Below are 22,633 nucleotides of genomic sequence, written 5' to 3'. Positions count from 1 at the left end.
TATATGGATAAAGAAATATTTACACAAACTGATAAAAATCTCCTGATGGGATCCACTGAGTTAATTAATAATTGCTGACATAAAGAAAAGATTTTTCTGCTGTCATTAAGGTTTTTAATAATAAGATCTCCTAGGGTTTTCGTGTCATCTAGTCTGCTTGCATTTTATAAGTTATAAATTACGTTTACGTCATGCATCATTTTAGGGCCACGTGACCTGACGTCAAGCGGACTAACAGTGATGTGTAAAAACCATTACATGGACGTGACCTTAAACAGACTTGTGTATCCATGGCTAGACCCAGGGACGCTCCACATGAATCTTATCCAATCAAACTGCACTGCGTACAACGTCACTGACATGCAGATCAGGATCCAGGCCCCACTATATGGGTGTGGCACCAGAACTCTGCGGAAGAATAAGTTCGTGCTGGAATCTCGTAATGTATTTATTGCCCGAGAAAAGCGCCGGCCGGGATTCGGTGTCACATATCTGCCCGACACGTACTTTCCATTCGTCTGTCGTTATGAAATAACTCGCTCTGCTGGGAAAATAGTATTTAAACCACTTGGTAAGTTATCTGTATTAGCAGCAGCATGTCATTAAAGTGAATTTAATGTAGATGATTTCAACTACAGCAAGCAATTTTATATAGCTGCCGATGAAGGTGCCCTCCCTCCCCCCTTCCCCCCAAAAAGTGTATAGTCACTACAACTACCCTGTAGGTTTAACATTGAACATTTGCGTCAATGTGTTGCTTTGGTCAGCCATAACATTACGTGTTTGCGCGATCATGATGATGAAAATGAAGATGGTATATTTGGAGCCTGGTGATTAAAGTGAAAGGGGATGTTTTTTCAGTAAATGACACAATAGACCAATTCGGCTAACGTGTTTACATCGTTGTTGCCACCCAATTCAGATCATGTGATGATTCCTTTGGGAGGTTACAATTGTTCTGTTCGTTCATACTCCCATGCGCTCAGTTTCGTGTGACAAATTGCACAATTGTAATCTCCCAAAGTCTATCATGCCCGGAGAAAGACGTTCCGAGTGCTTCCAACAGAAGTCAAACCTATGAACTTCAGATTATTACTTCGGAAGGTCATAGGCTCAACTCCTTTTAGGAGCACTCGAAATTCTTTTTCTCCGACTATGTAACGTCTTTCAAATTACGTTTCTTTGTCACGGTTGTTCAATCTCTGCATTTTTTAAACCAAAACTTTAAGACTTCCCTCTTTTGCTGGTTTTGAATGTGTGTTTTGATTGTTGTTTTGTGCGGTCTGAATCTTGTTCAAGAATGAATTTCGGTCATTTGCTTAATTTAAACATTGTTCAAAAGAAAAATCGCCAAAACGTTTGGTTTAACCTTTTGGAAATTGGTGATATGATGCGTGTGTTCAACACTGCCATATGCGTCATATGCCTTTGCCGGAAATGGACGTATTTATTTTTAAAAAAAGTTCAGGAAAATTTTGAGTCGAGTTTCTTTTAAGGACCGAGCGATGAATGTGTATTTCGAGGTATTTGAGTTTTTAAGAATACAGCAAAACGTAAAAGCAATTACTTTTTGATAACATGGATACAATTTGACTAGTTTCCAACTTTTCAAAACTTACTTATCGCTCAAAAATTAAACATTTATTTAGCTGAGTTTTTTATGACCGACAAAAAATCTTCTATGCACTGTTAGAAATATTTGTAAAAGAAATATTTCAAAAAAGAGATCATGTTAGGTGAGCAGTACGCTAAAGAAATCAGGAGCGATGGTCATAACTCGAAACAAATTAAATGAAGCACGTTGTGTTTTGTTACAGAGCCGCTGACCTTAGTTAAATCCAGGAGCAGTCCACCCATCGTTAAAACTTACAATAAATTTGACGTAAGGCTGGTTTGCACGTTTAAAGGCGGAGACCCTCCCGTCAACATCACACTGACCAGGAGAGGGAGGAGGTTGACTGACGGGGTGGTAGTGAAGGGAAAGATTTTGTTCGGTATGGTAAAGACCAATCACTGGGCAGCGTTTGAATCATATCAGTGCATTGCAACAGACGCTAAAGGAAACCAAGTGAAGTATAGAATTAATCTGAAAAAGTCAGGTAAGACAATATCGACAAAACTGGTAGTATGACCTGAAATTGTGTCAAGGACTTGGGCGCCTGTTGTTATTAAGATCGTAGTAGAATTTTGCAGTCTAGCTATTCAACTGTTTACTTAATATTTTCATTTGTTTACTTTTTGATCCTTTGTTCAATGTTAAAGTCCAATTAAAGAGCCCAATTCAATAAGCTCTGAAGTAAATTGAAGAGCCCAATTAAAAACTACGTCAAAAGACGTGGCTTCCTGTTCTAATATCTTTAATACTTATTATCTACTAGGTCATTCACTATAATTACTATTATTTATTTATGTAAGGAATGCTGATCATGAATGTCAAATTGAAAATATCTTTCCAAGCATAGTGACCGTATATGGATAAAGAAATATTTACACAAACTGATTAAAAATCCCCTGATGAGATCCACTGAGTTAATTAAAAATTGCTGACATAAAGAAAAGATTTTTCTGCTGTCATTAAGGTTTTTAATAATAAGATCTCCTAGGGTTTTCGTGTCATCTAGTCTGCTTGCATTTTATAAGTTATAAATTACGTTTACGTCATGCATCATTTTAGGGCCACGTGACCTGACGTCAAGCGGACTAACAGTGATGTGTAAAAACCATTACATGGACGTGACCTTAAACAGACTTGTGTATCCATGGCTAGACCCAGGGACGCTCCACATGAATCTTATCCAATCAAACTGCACTGCGTACAACGTCACTGACATGCAGATCAGGATCCAGGCCCCACTTTATGGGTGTGGCACCAGAACTCTGCGGAAGAATAAGTTCGTGCTGGAATCTCGTAATGTATTTATTGCCCGAGAAAAGCACCGGCCGGGATTCGGTGTCACATATCTGCCCGACACGTACTTTCCATTCGTCTGTCGTTATGAAATAACTCGCTCTGCTGGGAAAATAGTATTTAAACCACTTGGTAAGTTATCTGTATTAGCAGCAGCATGTCATTAAACCTTTAAGACCCAATCGTACATATCTGTACGAAAAACACCAGCAGTGATTAAAAAATCTCTAGCCTTCACATATCTGGACACATGATAGTAATGATTGCTTTTTATGGCAAAGTGATAACTTTTATAACTTTTAAAGCCAACTAACTGACTACAAGTCTTGATTTCCGTTGCATATGGTTGTTTGTTCAGCAGCGAATCCGAAAATGCCCGATTTCTACCTAACAGGACAACAGCAAAAAACACACATCTTTGCCTCCATTTTTTTTAATGAAAAAATAATTCTGACTTCAAAAATATACATTTGCAGCAAACGTCAACCCTATTCCTTTCCGTTCACCAAGGAAATTTCCCATCAATCATTCAGCAGACTCGGCAATTACTATTCAATTAGAGCTATGCTTGCAAACCTGTAATTTCCTCATTGGTGACCGATAGGGATGCCTGGGAAAAACAGTCATGGCGGCGGCATGAAAGTGTCGAGCCACCCAATCCTGCCGGCAAAATGTTGCACCGATTGCATTCTTTTGAAGTCAGAACTCGTCCAAATTGCCTTGGCAGGTCTCGGAATCCACCCACAGAACGGCCAGAGAGACAACTTTACTCATGAACCGCCATCTTTCGATTCGAATATTTTTGGCGTTCCAATCAAGACAAAATCATCTCTCACCTCTGGTTTCTTTCAGATGCTGGCCTCTACCCACCATTCTAGCTTAATGATGCCAGCCTGGGGGCTTCTGCAGTGAAAAATGACTCGAAAAATCACTTACAAATACAAAACATGCCAAATCCAAGCCCAACAACTCGCCAACGAAGGAAGCAACTCTCGACTACTGACGTCACAATAAAAATTTGAGCCCTCGGTGTTTCGAAACAGCACACATTTTTACTTGAACTTCTTATATGCAATCACGAAGTTCTACAGAATGTCTAAGCCAAGAAAAAACCTTTAGAAAGTCAAAGAAACTTGGGAATTAAAGGGTTAAAGTGAATTTAATGTAGAGGATTTCAACTACAGCAAGCAATTTTATATAGCTGCTGATGAAGGTGCCCTCCCTCCCCCTTCCCCCCAAAAAGTGTATAGTCACTACAACTACCCTGTAGGTTTAACATTGAACATTTGCGTCAATGTGTTGCTTTGGTCAGCCATAACATTACGTGTTTGCGCGATCATGATGATGAAAATGAAGATGGTATATTTGGAGCCTGGTGATTAAAGTGAAAGGGGATGTTTTTTCAGTAAATGACACAATAGACCAATTCGGCTAACGTGTTTACATCGTTGTTGCCACCCAATTCAGATCATGTGATGATTCCTTTGGGAGGTTACAATTGTTCTGTTCGTTCATACTCCCATGCGCTCAGTTACGTGTGACAAATTGCACAATTGTAACCTCCCAAAGGAATCATCACATGGTCTGAATTGGGTGGCAACAACGATGTAAACACGTTAGCCGAATTTGTCTATCATGCCCGGAGAAAGACGTTCCGAGTGCTTCCAACAGAAGTCAAACCTATGAACTTCAGATTATTACTTCGGAAGGTCATAGGCTCAACTCCTTTTAGGAGCACTCGAAATTCTTTTTCTCCGACTATGTAACGCCTTTCAAATTACGTTTCTTTGTCACTGTTGTTCAATCTCTGCATTTTTTAAACCAAAACTTTAAGATTTCCCTCTTTTGCTGGTTTTGAATGTCTGTGTATAAGAAAATTAAAGATAACAAATCCTTAAGATTCTTTGTCCCTCATTTCAGAACCACTCACATTTGACCAGTCAATGTCAAGTTCCCGCAAAATATTTTCCCCGCTGAACATGGCTGTAAAGGTAAGGTGCACTTTTCATGGAGGTGAGCCCCCAATACAGGTCAGCATCATCAGACACAAGGCGGTGATTGCGCGTGCGCAAGGCAGGATGCTGAGCTTTGTGTTGGAACCACGCTTTCAAGATGGCGGTCGTTATGTGTGTCAAGCAACCGATGCTCGCAGAAAGACCGTAAGGCATGTAATAAACTTAGAGATCCCAGGTAAATAAGTTAACGTTGTAAACGATATCGTAAATAGTTTTCCTCCTGTAACCGATAAAATCGGAGAATCGGTACTGTTTCTCGAATACCTTCCAAAGTTTTTCCCGACATTTCCGAAAGTTGCCACGACATCTTGCCGCCAATAATACGTTATGTTTCACAGCATCGTTTTTGACGATAAACGCGAGCTCAGTTCGTACACAGAATTTTACAGTTCCATTAGGAAACATAAGAAATTTAATTTAATTAAATTTCTTATGTTTCTTTTAATTTTCATAACATTTCAACACGTCATTGAGTCAATAACTGCACATGCGATTAATCAGCAATGGTCACTTTGACATCTCCGCTGCCAGGACTATCTGTTATATGTCTTTTCAGGGTCGGTCAGGGTTTTTAGGTATACGGTATACAGGGGCATTTTAAAGTGGGTATACTGTATTTTTACCTAAAATTGGGCCTTTTATAGCTATAAAGTATACTGTGTCATTCCAAATGTTGGTATTTTAAATGATTTTGAGGGGAAATTTTGGGTACATGCTTTTCAGGTATACTGGTATACCACTTACCCCCCTGGCCGACCCTGTCTTTTATGAATAGCCAAGGGCCAAGCAATAAAAAAGCAAACTTCTCAAACTCATTAATAATTCATCTAGTTAAAACAAAGGAAATCAGAACCGTGACGGAGTTTGGAAATCCGATCTTTATTAGCAAAGACTTTGACGATTTTATTTTTCCGTTTTCGTTGTAGTTTTAGTTTCGATTGAGAAGATATATCAACCACTCGACAGAGTGTTTCATCCCATTCCAAAACACCTCGAAGTTCGTCAAAAATACTCCGCTGCGCGTCGTACTTTCAACTCTCTTCTCGGTGTTTGGAAATGTGATGAAAAACGCTGTCTCGTGTTTGATATACTACATAACGATGTCACAATTTAATTCTCGACTTTTGTTGGTTGCTTGGAAACGGCACGGCGTGCAATAATAATAATGGTCTTTATTGATTCAAAAGATAAAAAATACATATCTTATGTTACAAGAAATAAAAAATTCACACGATTTACAAGATTAAAAAGTTCTAACTGCATATACTAAGTTACTGATTACGTGCAATTGCTCTGATAAAGTTTTTTAATTGAAAATGATATAATTTTTTCTTTGCAGTCAATGGCGTGGTTTTCAACAAAGAAGCAGCAGAAATTGAGTGCGGCTCACGATTCACCACCATCACTTTAGACCGCGCGAAGCTCCCCTGGTTTAACTCAGAACGCATGCGCATGCATCTCAATGATCCAAGCTGTCGACCGTCCTATGTTACCCCTGCGCATGTCAGTTTCAAAATGCCGCTGGGTAGTTGTGGAAGCAGGCACATAACGTCGCCAAGGAAAGTTATATTCACCAACCGCGTGTTCATTGTCAGGAAAGGTTTCCGTGGTTACGAGGAGAAAGAAATTAATACCTTAATGGAGATTCATTTCCTTTGTAAATACAGACGCATTGGTTTACTGAGTGAAAGCGTAAACCAAAAGAAGCGTCTCTTGTGAGAAATGAAGAAATTAATAAGTGAACTATTGTATACAGGTCAAGAAGCGAGAGGGAAGGGGGGGGGGGGAGGGAAGAAACCAATGAAGCAAGATTTGTTTTCCTTCTCCTCTTCCCATCTCCTAAAATGTAGACTCGCTCCCACTCCCTTGGTCTACTTCTAATAAGCCCCAATATTTCTCCTCTTCTGCAACGGACACTTTTTGATTTTTTTCCAATTTTACAACCGCTGGTCACGGAAACGTGTATACTCAGGGCTGACCAATGTATTATGTTCGTCCCAGAAGGTTTCGTAAAAACAGCGAAAGAATTCACTAGAAGCGACAAAATATGAAAACGTCTTCAATGACAGAGTAAATTTGTGCCTATATCTTTTCTTCATTTAGTACTTAAATTCTCCCTACCCTTTAGCAAGAGCAGGGTTGGGGAAAGTTTTGAAAGTGGGCTTGTGTCTGCCTTATGCCTCGATGATCAATAGTCCATCCTCAGTCATAAAGCTTCAAGCAAGAACTATGTATTAATGTATATAAATAGCACTGTAAATAAGTCCGATTTATGGTATGTGACATTTTGTTGTTCTTTTTTTCATACAAGTATTAATTCTTTAGACTAAATTTCAGGCTAAGTATTCTTGTGATACAAACTGCACTAAGTGGTTTCGACAGCTTCCCTCTTAGCATTATAGTTGTCGCATAGTTTTTTTAATTTTGTATACAGTATATCCCGATTTTTAAGTTTGATTTAGGGAAACGTCATGGGGTCAACCTCGCGTTTCCCTTTTCAAGATGTATTTATAGCATTTTTGCTCGTCTTGAATAAATCTTATGCTTATGTTTACTTTAGAATACCGATCTATTATACTTTTGACCTTGCTTTTTCCACTATATTAATGCTACTGGAGAAACCATAGAGAATTGTCTCCGTTTTTAAACTGTGATTGAAATTATTCGAAATAAAGTGTTTTTTATGGAGTTTTATGCGTGACGCATACCTCTTGATGTGTGAATCTGTTTAAAAATTAGGGCGTGAAACGGGATAACTGCCCTACCTTAACCACCCTCTCTCGATTTATTTGCAATATTTGTGCAATTTGTTTTGGTTGTCACCGCAAATCTGAAAAATTCAGTCATCGTGAGAAAATGTGTTTTCCTAAAAAACGGCATTACGCTTTGACAAATTAAACCATCCAGATCGCCACACTGCTAGTTTGAAAGTTCACTTGTCTCTTCTTAGCTTCGTCCCACCAGAAAACGACTGACCGATTTCAATCTATCGTTCTGAATGTTTTGTCAGCTTTTCGCAGTTTATATAGCGTCATTTTGACACTTTTAGAAGGCGAGACAAGCCGGCTGCTCAAGAGTTTTCCGTCCGTTAGTCTACCGACTGACCTGAGCTACACTCTATACACTTGTCTCGCAGACAGAGGTATTTCTCCGGTAACTTTGTTAAAGCTGACAACTCAGTTTTTTTCTGAAGCAATGCCTCATGAAGAATTTTAGTGATATTTGGAACGGTAGCTTTAATAGTGGAAATATTTTATGGCGGGGGTCGACCTTTGTCACGACAATTTACTTGTTTGACTTTTACTTGTATGCATTTCTTGCTCAATTAGTGGTTATGCCCTGTCATAAGAGAGATTGTTCTGTTACTCGAGAGGCGTTACAAAATGTTTCACCCGATAAAAATCGTACATCGATCCATTCTCGCACATGGGATGGATGGTAGACACTTGCCTTGAACAGGGTGAAAGTGTCTTCGTCGCCTTCCGCGTCGTCCGCATAAGAGCGGCTAGACATGCGGTTTAGCTGCGCCCTGTCAAACATTTCTCGTGTAACGCCGAAATATTTATTTTAGGTAGATGTGACTGATAAAGTGGCGCGATCTGTCTAAATCAACTATGGCGGTTTAAAATATAGAATAGGTAAGAGTACACAAGATTCTTGAAAAGGTCAAAGCTTGAATCGAACAGGTTCCCCAGGAAATGTGCTGGAGTTTTACACTGTTTCCTAAGAAAACAACTATTTTGTTCGCAGGAAATGCTGTTCCCCGGGAAAAATCCGTCCCTATATTGTTTATATTGTGTCCCCTGGGGTGCTTAAATCCGGGTAACACCTTTTCCGTGACACCGGTGCTTTTGTGGGCGCGAGAATTATAAAACCCTTTTCACGATGTCATGTATGTTAATATTTCCTTCGATAAAATTCCAAAACAAGTTGTTTTACCATTAAACAACAGCATTCCAAATGTTGTATTACGTAGGTTTCGTAACATCATACAGTGAAAGCTACCTGAGCATACAGGGAATCAAGGTTACAGGAATTTCTGAGGGGGGGGGGGGGATCCGCCGATAAACTCTATTTACATTGCTAAACGAGCGACTGTTTGACAGATAACCAAATTACTTTTTTGTAACTATTCAGCTCGTTTTGTTTATTACTATTCTGGGGATTTTTTTTTCTTACTTTAGTTAATTTATTTTATGCTATAATTATTTCTATTTATTTTTGGCAAAATAAAATGGTTGTTGTTGTTGTAGAAAACCTAAATAGATATTCCTGGTATTGGTTTATCTTCATTTTCGCGTATTAAAATGATCCTTCCTCAGCGACACTTAAACGAACGGAATCGATAGCAGTGTACAGGAATGTTTACAGCGGCAGGGTGGGATCACTGTGTTTATACGATGAGTGGGCACAAAAAATACTAAGTCGTTTATAAGATTTATTTTCAGCACTTTCCGAAAATAACGTTGTGTATATAATAAGTGGGTGCAAGGAAGGTCACGGAATTTCCACGGATACCGTTGGGTTGCCGAGTCTCTTGGGAACGCGCAATAACATTACATTACATTCGGATGATTTTAATTTCGGACAAAAAAGTGTCCGACAATAAAACCATCCGAAATTTTTAAGCGTCCGAAATATTTACAGTATAACTGTTTTAAGTACAGAAACAAACCCGTCGTGACAAAGAAGGGTTTTGAGATGGCAGGAACAGTGGAAGCTGCCGCTAAGAAACTAGAGGTCCTAGAGCACTGCTTGAGATACGTAGACACTTGATAGTATTTTTGCTATTTTCGCGTCGGTGTATCTGTCGAACCTTGAGGGTGCCTTAACTCGTTTTCCCAGATGTTGTTTTGGGCTTATTCGTGTTTTGTAGGCGTAAATTTAATTTAGCCATGTTTCAGCAAAGTGTCCGAAAATTTTTTTCCGAAATTCGTCCGAAATGAGATAAAAAGTGTCCGAAAATTAAACGTCAGAAATTCAACGTCAGAAAATTTTAAGTGATGTATTCTTCATTTCTGCAATGTACAAAAATGATTGTCTTCTTCGAAGGAAACTGAAAGTGTTACTGTAAACCGTTTACTTCCTTGTGACGAAAGTTCAGTATATATGTAAGTCAAATTTTATTATCTACTAAGCAGTCACTTTTTCTGATTCCTGAACAGTGTATATAGCATTCAATTCCTATTGCAAACATATCCTTCGACCAGCGCTCATCTCCATAAAATGAGTGAAAACTGGGAATTGCACTTCAATCTTCTTTAACTGTTGATTGCTCAACTCAACAGTTAACCACGACGTGGCTGCTAATGACCTGGGAATGACCTTATCATCGAAAGACAGGCTAAAGTCACTAAACCGGTCGCATTTGTAGAATCCTTTCACGTGCAATTTTAAAGTATATCCCGCGTTTGTTTCCTGCATTACAAGCTGCGTTAGCTCCGGTTCAACTTCTAGAATTTAGTTGTTTTTGAAAGTCTTTTTGCAATCCCTATTGCAAAATGTAAACGCCCGGATGTAATTCGTTGATGAGTTAATTGAAATGTATTTCAACGCGCTGGTACTTCAAATTTCACAACTTAAGAAAATGAGACCCCAGTGCATGTGGTGGCATTACGAAAACTTTCGTGACCCGGCGAGTAGGATCGTTTGAGAACGTTCTAGTTTCTTGTTTAAGCCCAAAAGATATAACATGAAACTTTGAAAACCGTGGATGTTTAAAAAAGATTAAAAGCAAAGATGCAAATTAGAATATGTTGAAGACCTCTATCGCATATTTACGGCAAGACAATAAGTTTGATCAGCTCCTTCCCTTTTCAGTGGAGGGTATTATATTTTCGTAAACTAAGAGTAAATGATTTTCTCCTTTTCATGTTTTCATATTCCGGAAACTGCAAGCAGGCTGTATTTGCTCCAAATAAAATCAGTAATAATTTCATAGAAAAGTAACTGTTCGTGATCTATAAAAAAAGCTCAAAACAATCAAGCTAAATGGGTAAATGGAAATGAATTCGTTCTCGATTTTCGAGTTTGTCCACATTGTAGTTAAATTATTCACTTCCGTGGTCGTCTTTGTTAGCAATGCGTACTTCCTGATGGGTGAATGTTATTTGTCGAGCCGCCCAAGCAATCACTGCTGTTCCCGTCATCCTCTCCTGTCTTTGAACTTCTAGAAATCACGCCAATAAAAGTAAATTTGAGTGGTGCGTTTATTATGTTTAGGGATTGTGTGAATGATGCAGAAATCACGGTTTCTGTACGTACACAGGAATTCTTGTGTAACTCCTAAATAAAAAATCCCGGTGAAAAAAATCGTCCATTTCCATAACAGTTTGTGAAATAAGGCCATTCAGGTTGATTTAACTTCAACACTAATTATCGCCGAAAGAATGTCAGGTTCGTCTTGTTGATCCAGCAGGTTGTAATCCTATCATTATCTACCGGAAAGGCAATATCGGCTTTTAATTTTTTTCATTGTTTTAGACGGTATTTTTTTGGCTTAAGTGCTTTTCCGACTTCTCCGAACTAAAAGGAATTACATTCTTTATCCTTTAACATCCCTGAGACCTCGGATAGTATTATCGAAACGTAATAAAAAGTTTTTTCCCGTACAATAGACTGAATTGAAACTTAGTGTAAACGTGTATTACACTCTCACAAGAAACTATCTTAAAGCGTTTTAAATGAAGAAAATCCACATTGAACAAAATGTTTCCCTCTCGATGTTTTTTCAAACTTTGGAACAATGTTATCAGAAAAGATTTAGTTAAAAATAAAAACGTTATTCAGCTTAATGTGTAAATCCCATGTTATTATTTTGGACAATCACATTTCGTTCCGGTTAAAAAAAAAACATGTTGTGGAACACATCACATTTTGTGTTTATATCGGTCATGGAGTACGTGAAAAATCTGTTTAAAAATAATTACTGGATTCCTCCAAGTAATGAAAACTGTTTCTTCGATGCACTCCAAATGATTCCGGTACCAGAGAAGTACTGTTTTGTCTATTCGAAAAAGTCTTGTACATATCTTTGAACTTCTAGAAATTAAATCACGCCAGAATTGAATAAGAGTGATCTATTAAGTTTGCTAAGGTAATTAGTTAAGGATCATGTAAATGATCCAAAGTCACGATTTTTTGTATATTGACACGGGAATCTTTGTGTAACTTCTAAATAACATGGCCCGGGTAACATGGAGACCATTTTCCCCACAGTGGGTCAAACGAAGCCTCTCAGATTCATCATTTACGAGCCTCTTTGTCACGGATTTTACCAGATGTTTTGAATGGCCAAAATTTATATTTGTGTTTCCTGAAACCTAAAAATAATAGTCCATTTCTATAAAAAAAGAAATTGCTAAATTAAAGCACTGAAACTGTAAACGAGCGTCTTTGGCTGCGGATGGCTTGGATTCAGGAAATGGATTCAGGCTTTCCAAGTTTCGCGCGTCTTCAAAAAATCAATATATATAGCCGTACCTTATTTCTCTCGGAAAAAATGAAGGTTATATCCTCCTTTACATGTTCAAAGATAACGTTTTTCATGGGTTAAGGCGCCTACCACTAATTTCAGTAAAAACAGCGACACAAAACTTCAACACAAATTATCCCGGAAGGAATGTCAGGTTTCAGTTCTCGATCCAACTCGTTGATTCCCGACACACGTGCGTCGGGAATCGATGCATGAACTCAGTGGATTTAAAACGCTTTAAATATAATCCTATCATTATCCTACCGGATAGGCAATATCGGCTTTTAATTTTTTTTTTTCATAGTTTAAGTATTTTTTCACGGGCATTTTTGGACGTATTGCTACAGTGCTTGTCCGACGTTTTCAAACTGAAAGAAATAACATTGTTACATCTTTAGCATTATTGGGAGTAAAACAGTATTATCAAAGCAATGGTTAACAAATTGATTATTTCATGCATTTAATTGAAACGCATATAAATTTGTGTATCTTTTGTTGAATTCATTAAATGTATTGCCTGGTTTAAAACACAGCTATTTAAAAATATTGGGTAAGAAAAAACACCAAGAAGATCACATTTCGTTCCGGTTAAAAAATAACGCGTTGTGGAACACATCTCATTTTGTATAAACTGGTAGAGGAGTACGTGAAAAAATTGACTTTAAAAATAATAATTAGATTCCTCCAAGATAATTTCGTATTGAAAACGCCGATTTTTATTAATAACCTGGTGGAACTCCGACTAAACTAAAGAATTTTCTTTTATATTATTAGAATCTCTACAAATACAATTTTTTTATCGACTAGAACAAGAAAAGACATATAAGTTTCATAGAGTTTTTGTGCTAAATTCTATATTTCCACTGAGTAAAAGTGAAACTGAGAAATTCGAAAAGGTTTATCGGTATGTTATTAGGATTATGTAATTACTATTATGGATACATTATCTTTTTTTTTTTTAACTTTTTATCGGCGAAATGTATATAAAAGAAAAAATGTTTCCTCAATGCACTCCAAATTATACCAGATGATGTCAATACCGTTGAAGTATATTTTGTCTTCTTGTAAAAGTCTTGTAAGTGCTATCAGAAAAGCTAGATAGGCCAAGCTACAGAGAGACAATTCTTTAACAAAATATCTCGAGAATTCTGTGGGTTGTCCTTGGCTGTACCCCCGCCATAGACAAAACACAATTCAAGTAGGCTTGCAACCCTCTGAAGCAAGCGCCACAAGTTATAAAAACAGGCCTTTTACACGAGCTTCCACGGTCACGCGTAGCGGCTAAGATGGTTGTCACCCGATATGTTCTAGATATGTGTTACATTTATGAGTTTCCTGTCAAGGTAATCTGTTAGCTGACATCGCCTTTTGCGGTACAGACACAACTCATCGTTTCCCGTGTGACGTATGACTGAGAGTTTTACATAAAGACGAGAAATCACAGCACGAATTTCTCAAAAACTACATTTGGCGCGTGTGAGCAATGGCGGGGATTCAATCGGGTTTACTTCGCTTCGTCTTAATAGCCAGTTTGATTAACAGAACGCTTATGTCGCCTGTAGCGACTCAACGCATTGCAGCGTTTGATGAGATAGCCAGAGTCAACGAACATTACGGTAAGGCTTTCCCGTTCTCTTCCCGTTCCTTGAATATTCGTTCTCTTTTATGTTAAACACCGTGAAAGTAAACGAATATTTTAGCGTAACTTATTCCTTAACGCGGTATCGCATAAAGGCTTTGAGTTTTCTGCTCTCTAGCGAAAATTATTACCGTTTGCGCAAGCCTTGTGTGTACTTATGTGATATCCTCATTATTATATGAGTTCCATTTCAAATGTTTTAACCACTTAAACCATATTTTTTACCCCAAATCACCGAGGAGCTTCAAGGCATTACTGTGGTATAGGCTCAACTCGCATTCCAACACAAATCGTCCCTTTGCTGAAGAAAAGCATTGAGCATGTGTACAGGCATATCATGTCCAAAAATATTAGTCTCATAATTTTAACCCTATAATCAAATTGATTATTCTGGATATCTGGTTAAGGGTTAGTGAGCATCGTTCGAACATACTGTAGCTATAAAAAGACTTCATTCATTGTACTGTTTCTTGATAGGTCTTTCGCGTGAAATATTTAAAATCCATTTAAATCGAAGGTTACGCCGGGAGTGTTGTCATTTATCTGATACATGCTTTGCATTAAGACTCATTCATGCGGACAAAAGTGGTCTGTTAATTTCCTAAATTTCAGTGTACTAGACTAATACTACTAATTAAAAACAAAACAAACGTATAACAAGTCAAAATCGCTGCCTACACAGTGAAATCATGGCCGGGAGAAACCCAAACAAGGGCTCCGGGCAAGGGCTATTCTCTAGGGAGCGATTCAATCGCCGGGAATTCTCTTTGGGATACAGATTAAATCGTGTCAAAAATGTTCGCAGGGCTTGCATGGTAATGACTTGGAGAGAATTCAGAAGTATCTGCGCTCAGTTCTTGTGGGGATTGGAGCCTTCAACGCTACCAAATGTGTAAACTATCATAAGTTATATCAACATTATTCCGTCTGGGTAATGTTTCACCAAATATGACAAATATTACAACCGGTTCGAGACTGCACAGTGTGTGTTCAGGCAACACAAAAAAATTCCACAAGAAATTCAAATTCGATCGTCGTTTCAGCTGAAAGTATTATAGTTTTTTCTCGTTTCCGCTTGGCTAAGGAAACGACATCGACCTCAAAATAAGAGCACAGAGCTCTTTTCGTGTAAGATCGTTTTCTTGGGATATCCATTAGATAAGTTAATGCTCGCTACAACTTGGAATAATTTGTAGAAAGAGGTTTTCAATTTTGTCAAGTTTTTGACAAGTTTCTGTTGTGAAAACACGAATGAGAAACGCGGGGCCCCATTCTCCCTTTTCTCCCCTCACTTGCATAATTTGCGCATAGCACCCCAGGAAGGAACACCGGCTGCTTGCAGTCTAAAGTTTTAAACACTTGCGGAAATACACACAATGTTAGCGAGGGAGTTTGTGAGAGAAGCCCACGTACTAACGTTTAGGCTGTACAGAGACGCCCTTCGCAAAACATGCTACTGAAACCAATCTGAAGTGTAAAGGTTGAGTGAAGAGCTTTTTAAGATTTCGACGCCTTGTCACGGACGGATTATATTAGTTTTGATTGTCTGCCTCATAACAGCTTGTTTTAGCCTTGTTTATTAATAGTTCTACCATTTAGAAATGTCAGAATTTTAGCTACAAAACAGTGTACTCCTTCTGTATTAAAGTTTGAGAAGATTTCTGTAACAGAACGAGACTAGCGTTGATTAGCGTTGGCTGTGTACTTGAGAGGTGGAAGCACTTCAAGCTATCAAATCTAAAACATAGATTATTAAAAAAAGAACATGTGTCTTGACTTTAAAAGAGCTTTTCGTTCATTACTAAGCAATACTGCAGTTTAATCAATTAATCAACACCATTCCTTCGATGCTCTAGCAGACAATGACGTCATAATGACTTCCGGTCCGCGAGGCGATCTCGGTAAGCAGATTACACCTTCATAACACGCACAAGTCTTGTTTATTTATTTACAAGTGCTTTGTTTACTTTTGATATTTCATTTCAACTGGTTTTCCGCGCATTGCGGTAAGCCATTTAACAGTCGCATTTAGCGGTTTCTTTGGAGGCCGTTTATAAAGCGGCATTCTCTTTTTGCGAGGGAATAAGAACGTCTGCCAATAAATATAATTGTATTGTTTATGGACGCTTTATACACCGGCCATAACAGGAAAAGGAAAAGCCTTTTAAAACCCTCAAAGCCGGAACTAACACTACGTTTAAGTCCAGTGCGAAAGTGTTTAATAAAGACATCATTTTTACAAGAACCTGGCCTCACGAAACCACTCGGATGCAGTTATTACAACACTAACAATGCGTAGAAATTGTGTATGGAACATTTTACTTTTCACAGAAACGCCGGGTTTTTTACCGTTGTTTTTGTTATTTATTATTATTTCTTTATGTTCTTTCAGCAGCGATATTTAAAGGCCACTTGCAAGAATATACAGTGGGAATATAAAACCCCGCCAAAAATAACTCATAAATGTATAAGTTTTCTTCTTTATATGGCAGATATTTCAGCTTCATTTAAAAAAAAACTTAACGGCGCCTCGATGTAAGAAAGGATAATCACAGAAATTGATTTTACTCAAGATTGAACTGCAGGACAATCTTTGAAAAATTGCAGCAATTCACTCTATCTTATAATGGTGTTATCATTGTATTGTCAGCTTCCATCGAGGAAATTCCTCAAGTCTGATAAGTTTTATCAAAACAAAAATAACAAAAGCAGAAAGATTCCTCGCGTAACAACACTAAAATAAAATAAGTCTTTTTTCCAAAAAGCTAAATAAAATACAAGCAAAAGTAATAACAACAATGTCCGGTAGTTTGAAAAAAGACTCTTCGCTTTGTCTCAGGTCTAGATCCGACAGAGCGGGTGAAACGTTTTACAGGATTTTCGTGTAGGAAAATGTCCAACTTTTTTTCGATCACGCTTTAGCAAATTTTATCTCAAGGTCACGTTCAAGAAAATCACGCTAACCTCTTGGCCTGATGTCCATTGCGTCTGTCAACAACAGCCCTTTTTAAAATGGAATTGTTCACGAAAACTAAAATGCAAACTGAGAAACCAAACATAGTGTTTATTACATCATAATTCAAAAGTTCTGCCATGCATCTTCCACAGTGACATATTTAAAAATTGGAAGATGTTCGATAACTAAAGAGAAATTGGCAACAGCATTTGGTGATTTGAATGATTTCCAGAAATGCTTGGAACTTGACTCTATCACTTGATCGCATGATAGCACGGCCAAACGTTTAAGCTGCCAAAATTCATTTCACGATTTTTATTAATCGTGTTAACGAGAGAAAATCGGATATTTGCAACCGACATCGAGAATCAATTACAGATCTCTTTCCATCTACTTAACCCGGAAATGTGCTAAAATATTCATTGGAAAAATTTCACCACTTTCTGCACCTCATCATCATCATCATAAACTTTATTTAAGCTCGAATTTTTTTGACAAGGTAATTTTTTTTTGCCAAGCCAATATTTGATAACAAAAAATTCAAAATAGAAATTGCTATTTACTTATTTACAATTGACTTATATTAACTAACTATAAAGACTTCTGTACAAGATACATATAGACTTTTGTACAAGATACAGGGAAAGACTACTCAGTAGTAGCTTTCATTTGTTTATGCAACAGGGTTCATCTGGAGACCCAAATGTAGAATCACTTTGTAAAGCATAATAAACAAAACCACATGAAAGTACTGCTCAATAGCTTTCATTTGAATGGTATCACACTGGTGTTTCATCCCAGACGCAGAAACTAGAACCAAGTTCTTCCGCACTTGACACCGCCTCGATGTTTGATTGGCTCGTTATATTGTTATTTGTACTTTTGTGACTGGGCTGGTATGATTAGGCTTTTTCAAGGTTTTGTTTTTTTTTTGTTATTTTTAAGAAGAAAAGAAGAAGGAGGTCGGGGTGAAAGTGAACCCTTTCTTCCTCCTCTAAAAAATTCTTGGCCCTTTGAGCCTTATACTTTTCAGCCCTATGGGAGGCCTGGCCAGCGCTGCAAAAACTCACCAATTCGTTCGGAGTTACAAGACTGGGAATTGATCTGCAGCGCTGCCTATACCCGGGATATTTTCTTAGAAAAAGCGATGGGGTAGTAACTCCTCTTGCTTTGCAAATATTCAACTGGGCATCCTCCTACCAGTGAGGATTTTGTACAAGTTTCTGTTCTAATTACAATATTTGTTTGTATATTTGGCTATAAGGGGGCATGAGGAAGACTACGAGGGAGCCTTAACCTACATAAACATTCCACTTGGGTCAGTTTATGTTCTCGTCTAAAAACGCTATTCTCCCTCAAAATTTTGAGAATATATTCACAATCAACAATCAAATCCATCGTTATAACACAAGGCATGCAAACTATTTTCGTCTACCATTATGTAGAACAAATATCCGACAATTCTCCGTATTCTTTCAAGGTCCTAAATTTTTTAATTCGCTTTCACCTGAAATTTCGGGCTCTTCACCACTGGCATCTTTTAAAAGAAAACTTAAAGCATATATTATTGATAACTATTAACTCTGTCTTCTATTAAGTCTTGTCATTACTTCAGTACATGAACCAGTCATCTGTTTTTCTTGTGAGGGAACCTAAGCTTACAAGCCCCGTGGTTTTTTATTAGGTTCCCTCGCCATTTTGTTTCTATCTTAAATAATCTTATACTGTAGTCTTGTATATTAATTATTATCTTGTATATTGATTTGTATTATCTATTTCTTCAGAATTATATTTTTTTGTTTGTGTGGCAAAATAAATAAATAAATAAATCGATGAAGAAGAGGAGCCATACATTTAGCCACTTTAGCATAAGCTAGTTGACAGTCAGACACCAATCATCCTGCACAACCGAATAAACTAATGCTTGGTTTGCCTTGTTTTGCAGCAAAGTATCAAGATGGTCGCCTGTGGCAAGTGGATATGAAAATCCCAAGAAGAAATGTAGGAGTGACAGGAGTTGATGGCTCCGCCCCCATACGAGACAGGACAAGTCTGTGGCCAGGGGGGTTATACCGTACACCATAGCTTACAGCATCCGTAAGTATTACGTCACTTTCGCTTAACAAGCTGGGCACGTAAGCAGCATAGCAGGACTCCTTTCTTATAAGCACTGCTCATTTAACAGTTATCAATCATCAATTATGGTGACAGGAAGATTTATAATCTGTATTATAAAATAAATACCATCGGCCGTTTAAAACTCGTATTGCCAGGGATTTCAATTAAAGTCGGTTACCGGCAGTTCCCCCTCCCCCCACCCAGGGAAAAGGGGCTTTATGGTGCTCATATCTTATAGGAGTGCCCCCCGGCCTAACGGTCCCTTTTGTGACTAGCGTTGCCAATTTACACCATCGGAAACCACTTATGAAAAATGTTTTTAAAACTCCTGATTACTCTTGGCGAAAAGGTTTGCAGTCGACAGCAGAGGAAAACGTCGCTTTCCTGTATGTCTTTCACAACTGCCTAGCCTGGAAAGGTGGCGGTTTATCTCACGCAATAATAGCAAAATAATAGCGACGAAGCAGCGGAAACGAGCTTGTTTTTCAGTCTTCCGGACGCTATTATTTTGTCATCATGCGATATTTCAGCAGCGCATCCTGCTACCAAGACATGCAGCCTTTGAGTGCTTTTAATCAGATTCTTGTTTTTCCTTTTTTGGCATTTCAGCTGAAAGCAGCAAAACTCGTCAGCTTCTAAAGGATGCAATGGCAGAATGGCAAAAACACACTTGTATTAAATTTGTAGAAAGAGTAAATCAATCTGATTATGTGGAATTCTATTACGGCGAAGGGTAAGTTATAGATCGTTTTTACGTGACGTCACGGCGGCCATGTTGGTGTACCAGAACAACAGACTGACTCTCTCTGTTGGGAACTAAATTCTATTTTAATGGAAATTCTGCACAAACATTTTGTACTGTTTGGTCCACCAATATGGCCGCCTTGTCACGTGAGTGAAAACCATCTTCGCATGCGTAGCAGGCGCTTGTGTAGTTTTTGAGCGCGCGCCTTTCGCATTTTCCAAATACGCGCCAAAACTACACAGGCGCATGCTAAGCAGGCTAAAACCATCTACTCTTTGCATATTTAGTCAAAGCTTGGTTGAATAAAACTCGTTCACTGTTTTCTGTCCGTGTATCCAAGAACAGCAAGCACGTAGCTAACTTTTCTTTTCCCTGTTGGTAGATCGCCAAGAAGTGTTTTTATCTTCTAACGCTAGCTGACAACACTTTTAGTGGTGCTTCATTCATTGAATTCCCCAGTTTGCAAAAAAAAAAAAATAATAATTAAAACAGAAATCAAACTGCAGGTCATAAGAGAAGTTCAAGCATATACATGCAAACCCCATCTAGTGAAAATAATATGGTGTGGAAAGTGGGAGGAGCCAAGCCTCTTTCACCTTCGTGTTTAATGTGGAAGACTCGTGTCATTTAGTGCCTTGCGATGAAACGGCCAAGAAAATTAGGTTTATTTTCTGATAATCCATTCGCTTTACTACGCGCTAACTTGGTTTGTTCTTCTTCCATGAAGGTGCAACTCTGATGTTGGCCGAGCAGGCGGTAGACAGACCACATCCCTGGGTCGAGGCTGCGCGCATCATGGGATTGTGGTCCATGAACTGGGACATTTGATTGGTTTTTGGCACGAGCAAAACAGGCCTGACAGGGATAACTACATTGAAATCAAAGACGAAAATATTTTGCCTAGTAAGTTTCAAATCGTGAAGTGTTGCATATTCCAATAGTCAGTGAAAGAAGAAAGAAGAAAGATTGTAGAATTGGCAGTAGCTCACTAACTCAATCAATCTATCCTTCCATCCATCAATCGATCGATCGATCAATCAACCAATCAATTAGTCAGTCAGTCAGTCAGTCAGTCAGTCAGTCAGTCAGTCAATTATACAATCACCCAAAAAGAATCAGGAACGTCCGTGTGGGCTCCGTTGCCCCTTCCGCTAAACGATCGCGGGTCGTGTATGCATATTTCGAGGGAAAATAAGGAATGATTTGAAGTCTAGTGCTTGTACAATGCCTGCCTTTCGTATCCTATATTTATGATTTTTTTTTTCAGAGTTCAAGTTTGCGTTTGATAAGTACAGCAACCGAAAGATCGACAGCTTAGGTGTGCAATACGACTACTTCTCTGTTATGCACTATGGTGCAAAGGCGTTTTCTAAAAACGGTCAACCGACCATAGTGGCACGGCAGCCGAACGTCAAGACGTTTGGAAACACGCATCTGAGTGTTTTGGACATCAAACAAGCAAATCTCTTATACAAGTGCCCAGGTTTGTAAATCTTCTTTATTCATACAAATTGAATTTTATTTTCTGTCCGTAAACATTTTATATTACTTCCAGTCATGCACGAATTCGAAATTGGAAGCATAGTTTTCACATGTTACGCCCGCTAAAAAATACAGATATCATTTTTTTCCCTGAATGGATTGCTTGTTGGTTATCGTACCCAATCAAGCGAGCTACATGGCAATATTTTTTTAGATTATCTCAACAATTTCTACACAGGGGCTCCGAGCCCCCTTAACATTTCGAAAATTTAAGGTGGCTTTGAAACCGCTCAGTAGAATGTTTTAATGTTTGTTAAGACCCCCATCATTACGCAAAAAGATTACTATATAGAGAGAATAAGCCACGTCAGCACTAGCTGGTTTTCATGCTGCTCCTCTATCCAGGTCGTATTGGAATTTGGAAATGTTGGTTTTAATAAATAACGGAGGTCCGCCAGTTCGATTTGAGTTGAATGAATGAATGAATGAATGAATGAATGAAATACTTTATTAAAGTGTCTGAAGTATTTAGCTTAAAAAAAACTAATTGTGGACACTATTTACATTATTATATATCTAAGCTATTTAAAGTTAAAATATTTACACTTAAATTCTAAGAAGAAGAAAAACTGAAGAATCGTACTACATACATTAATAAATAAATAAATCAATAAATTACAATAGAATATAAAATTTTATCATAAAAGTAGGTGAAAGATAAAAATTGCAGTTAAGAGTTAAAAATTAAAAATTTAAAAATGTATATCGGCTAGCTGCATATGTCACATTGACACTCAGTTTGTATAAGACGGGTGAGGTCTTTTTTTAAAATACTGTTTTTAAAACTCGTGACATTATGTTTTTCTCTATCACTGTGGTCTAGTTTGCTCCATAGATAAGGCCCGAAATATCGTAAAGAATGTTTTCCATAATGTACTGTGCGAAAACGTGGAATATTAAAATCAGCGTTCCTCAGATTATATCGTTTCGGGGCTGTATTAAATATTTCTGTTATATAAGTGGGCACAAGTCCGTGTTTTACTTTATACATTAGAATGGCAATGTTTTGTAGACGTCTTTGGTACAGACTTGGTAGACCTGCTCTTTTCAGTAGCTCACTGTAGGTCTCCGATTGGGATTTAAAGACTGCCCTGAGTGCGCGCTCTTGAACTCTCTCCATTTTCTTCTTATCGGATGATTTGCAAAAGTGCCATACAATATCACAATATGTAAGGTGAGGCAAAATACTAGATTTGTACAGCTGTAACTTTGCAGACCATGGAATTAGATTACGTA

At 38.0% G+C, this 22,633-nt stretch overlaps 2 protein-coding genes across 2 annotated transcripts in view; both read left to right on the top strand.

Annotated features, from left to right (window-relative positions):
- Window positions 1-22,633, top strand: part of LOC144652486 (uncharacterized) — a 93,474-nt gene that overhangs the window by 6,778 nt on the left and 64,063 nt on the right. Inside the window, exons 6-8 of the mRNA XM_078512499.1 lie at window positions 206-571; window positions 1,818-2,099; window positions 2,675-3,040. Coding sequence (XP_078368625.1) covers window positions 206-571; window positions 1,818-2,099; window positions 2,675-3,040 — 1,014 coding nt within the window. The remainder of the gene's footprint in view (window positions 1-205; window positions 572-1,817; window positions 2,100-2,674; window positions 3,041-22,633) is intronic.
- The window catches only part of LOC144647943 (zinc metalloproteinase nas-6-like), an 11,294-nt gene continuing 2,424 nt past the window's right edge, over window positions 13,764-22,633 (top strand). Inside the window, exons 1-5 of the mRNA XM_078507613.1 lie at window positions 13,764-14,013; window positions 18,938-19,089; window positions 19,720-19,843; window positions 20,583-20,758; window positions 21,123-21,338. Of these exons, the coding sequence (XP_078363739.1) occupies window positions 19,758-19,843; window positions 20,583-20,758; window positions 21,123-21,338 (478 nt within the window). The 5' untranslated portion in view covers window positions 13,764-14,013; window positions 18,938-19,089; window positions 19,720-19,757. The remainder of the gene's footprint in view (window positions 14,014-18,937; window positions 19,090-19,719; window positions 19,844-20,582; window positions 20,759-21,122; window positions 21,339-22,633) is intronic.

This window comes from Oculina patagonica, chromosome 4, assembly GCF_052425735.1.
Source record: "Oculina patagonica isolate OP01 chromosome 4, crgOcupat, whole genome shotgun sequence".
NCBI lineage: Eukaryota > Metazoa > Cnidaria > Anthozoa > Scleractinia > Oculinidae > Oculina > Oculina patagonica.
The sequence above is the reverse complement of the archived record's forward strand: the minus strand, read 5'-3'. Positions and strand labels throughout refer to the sequence as shown.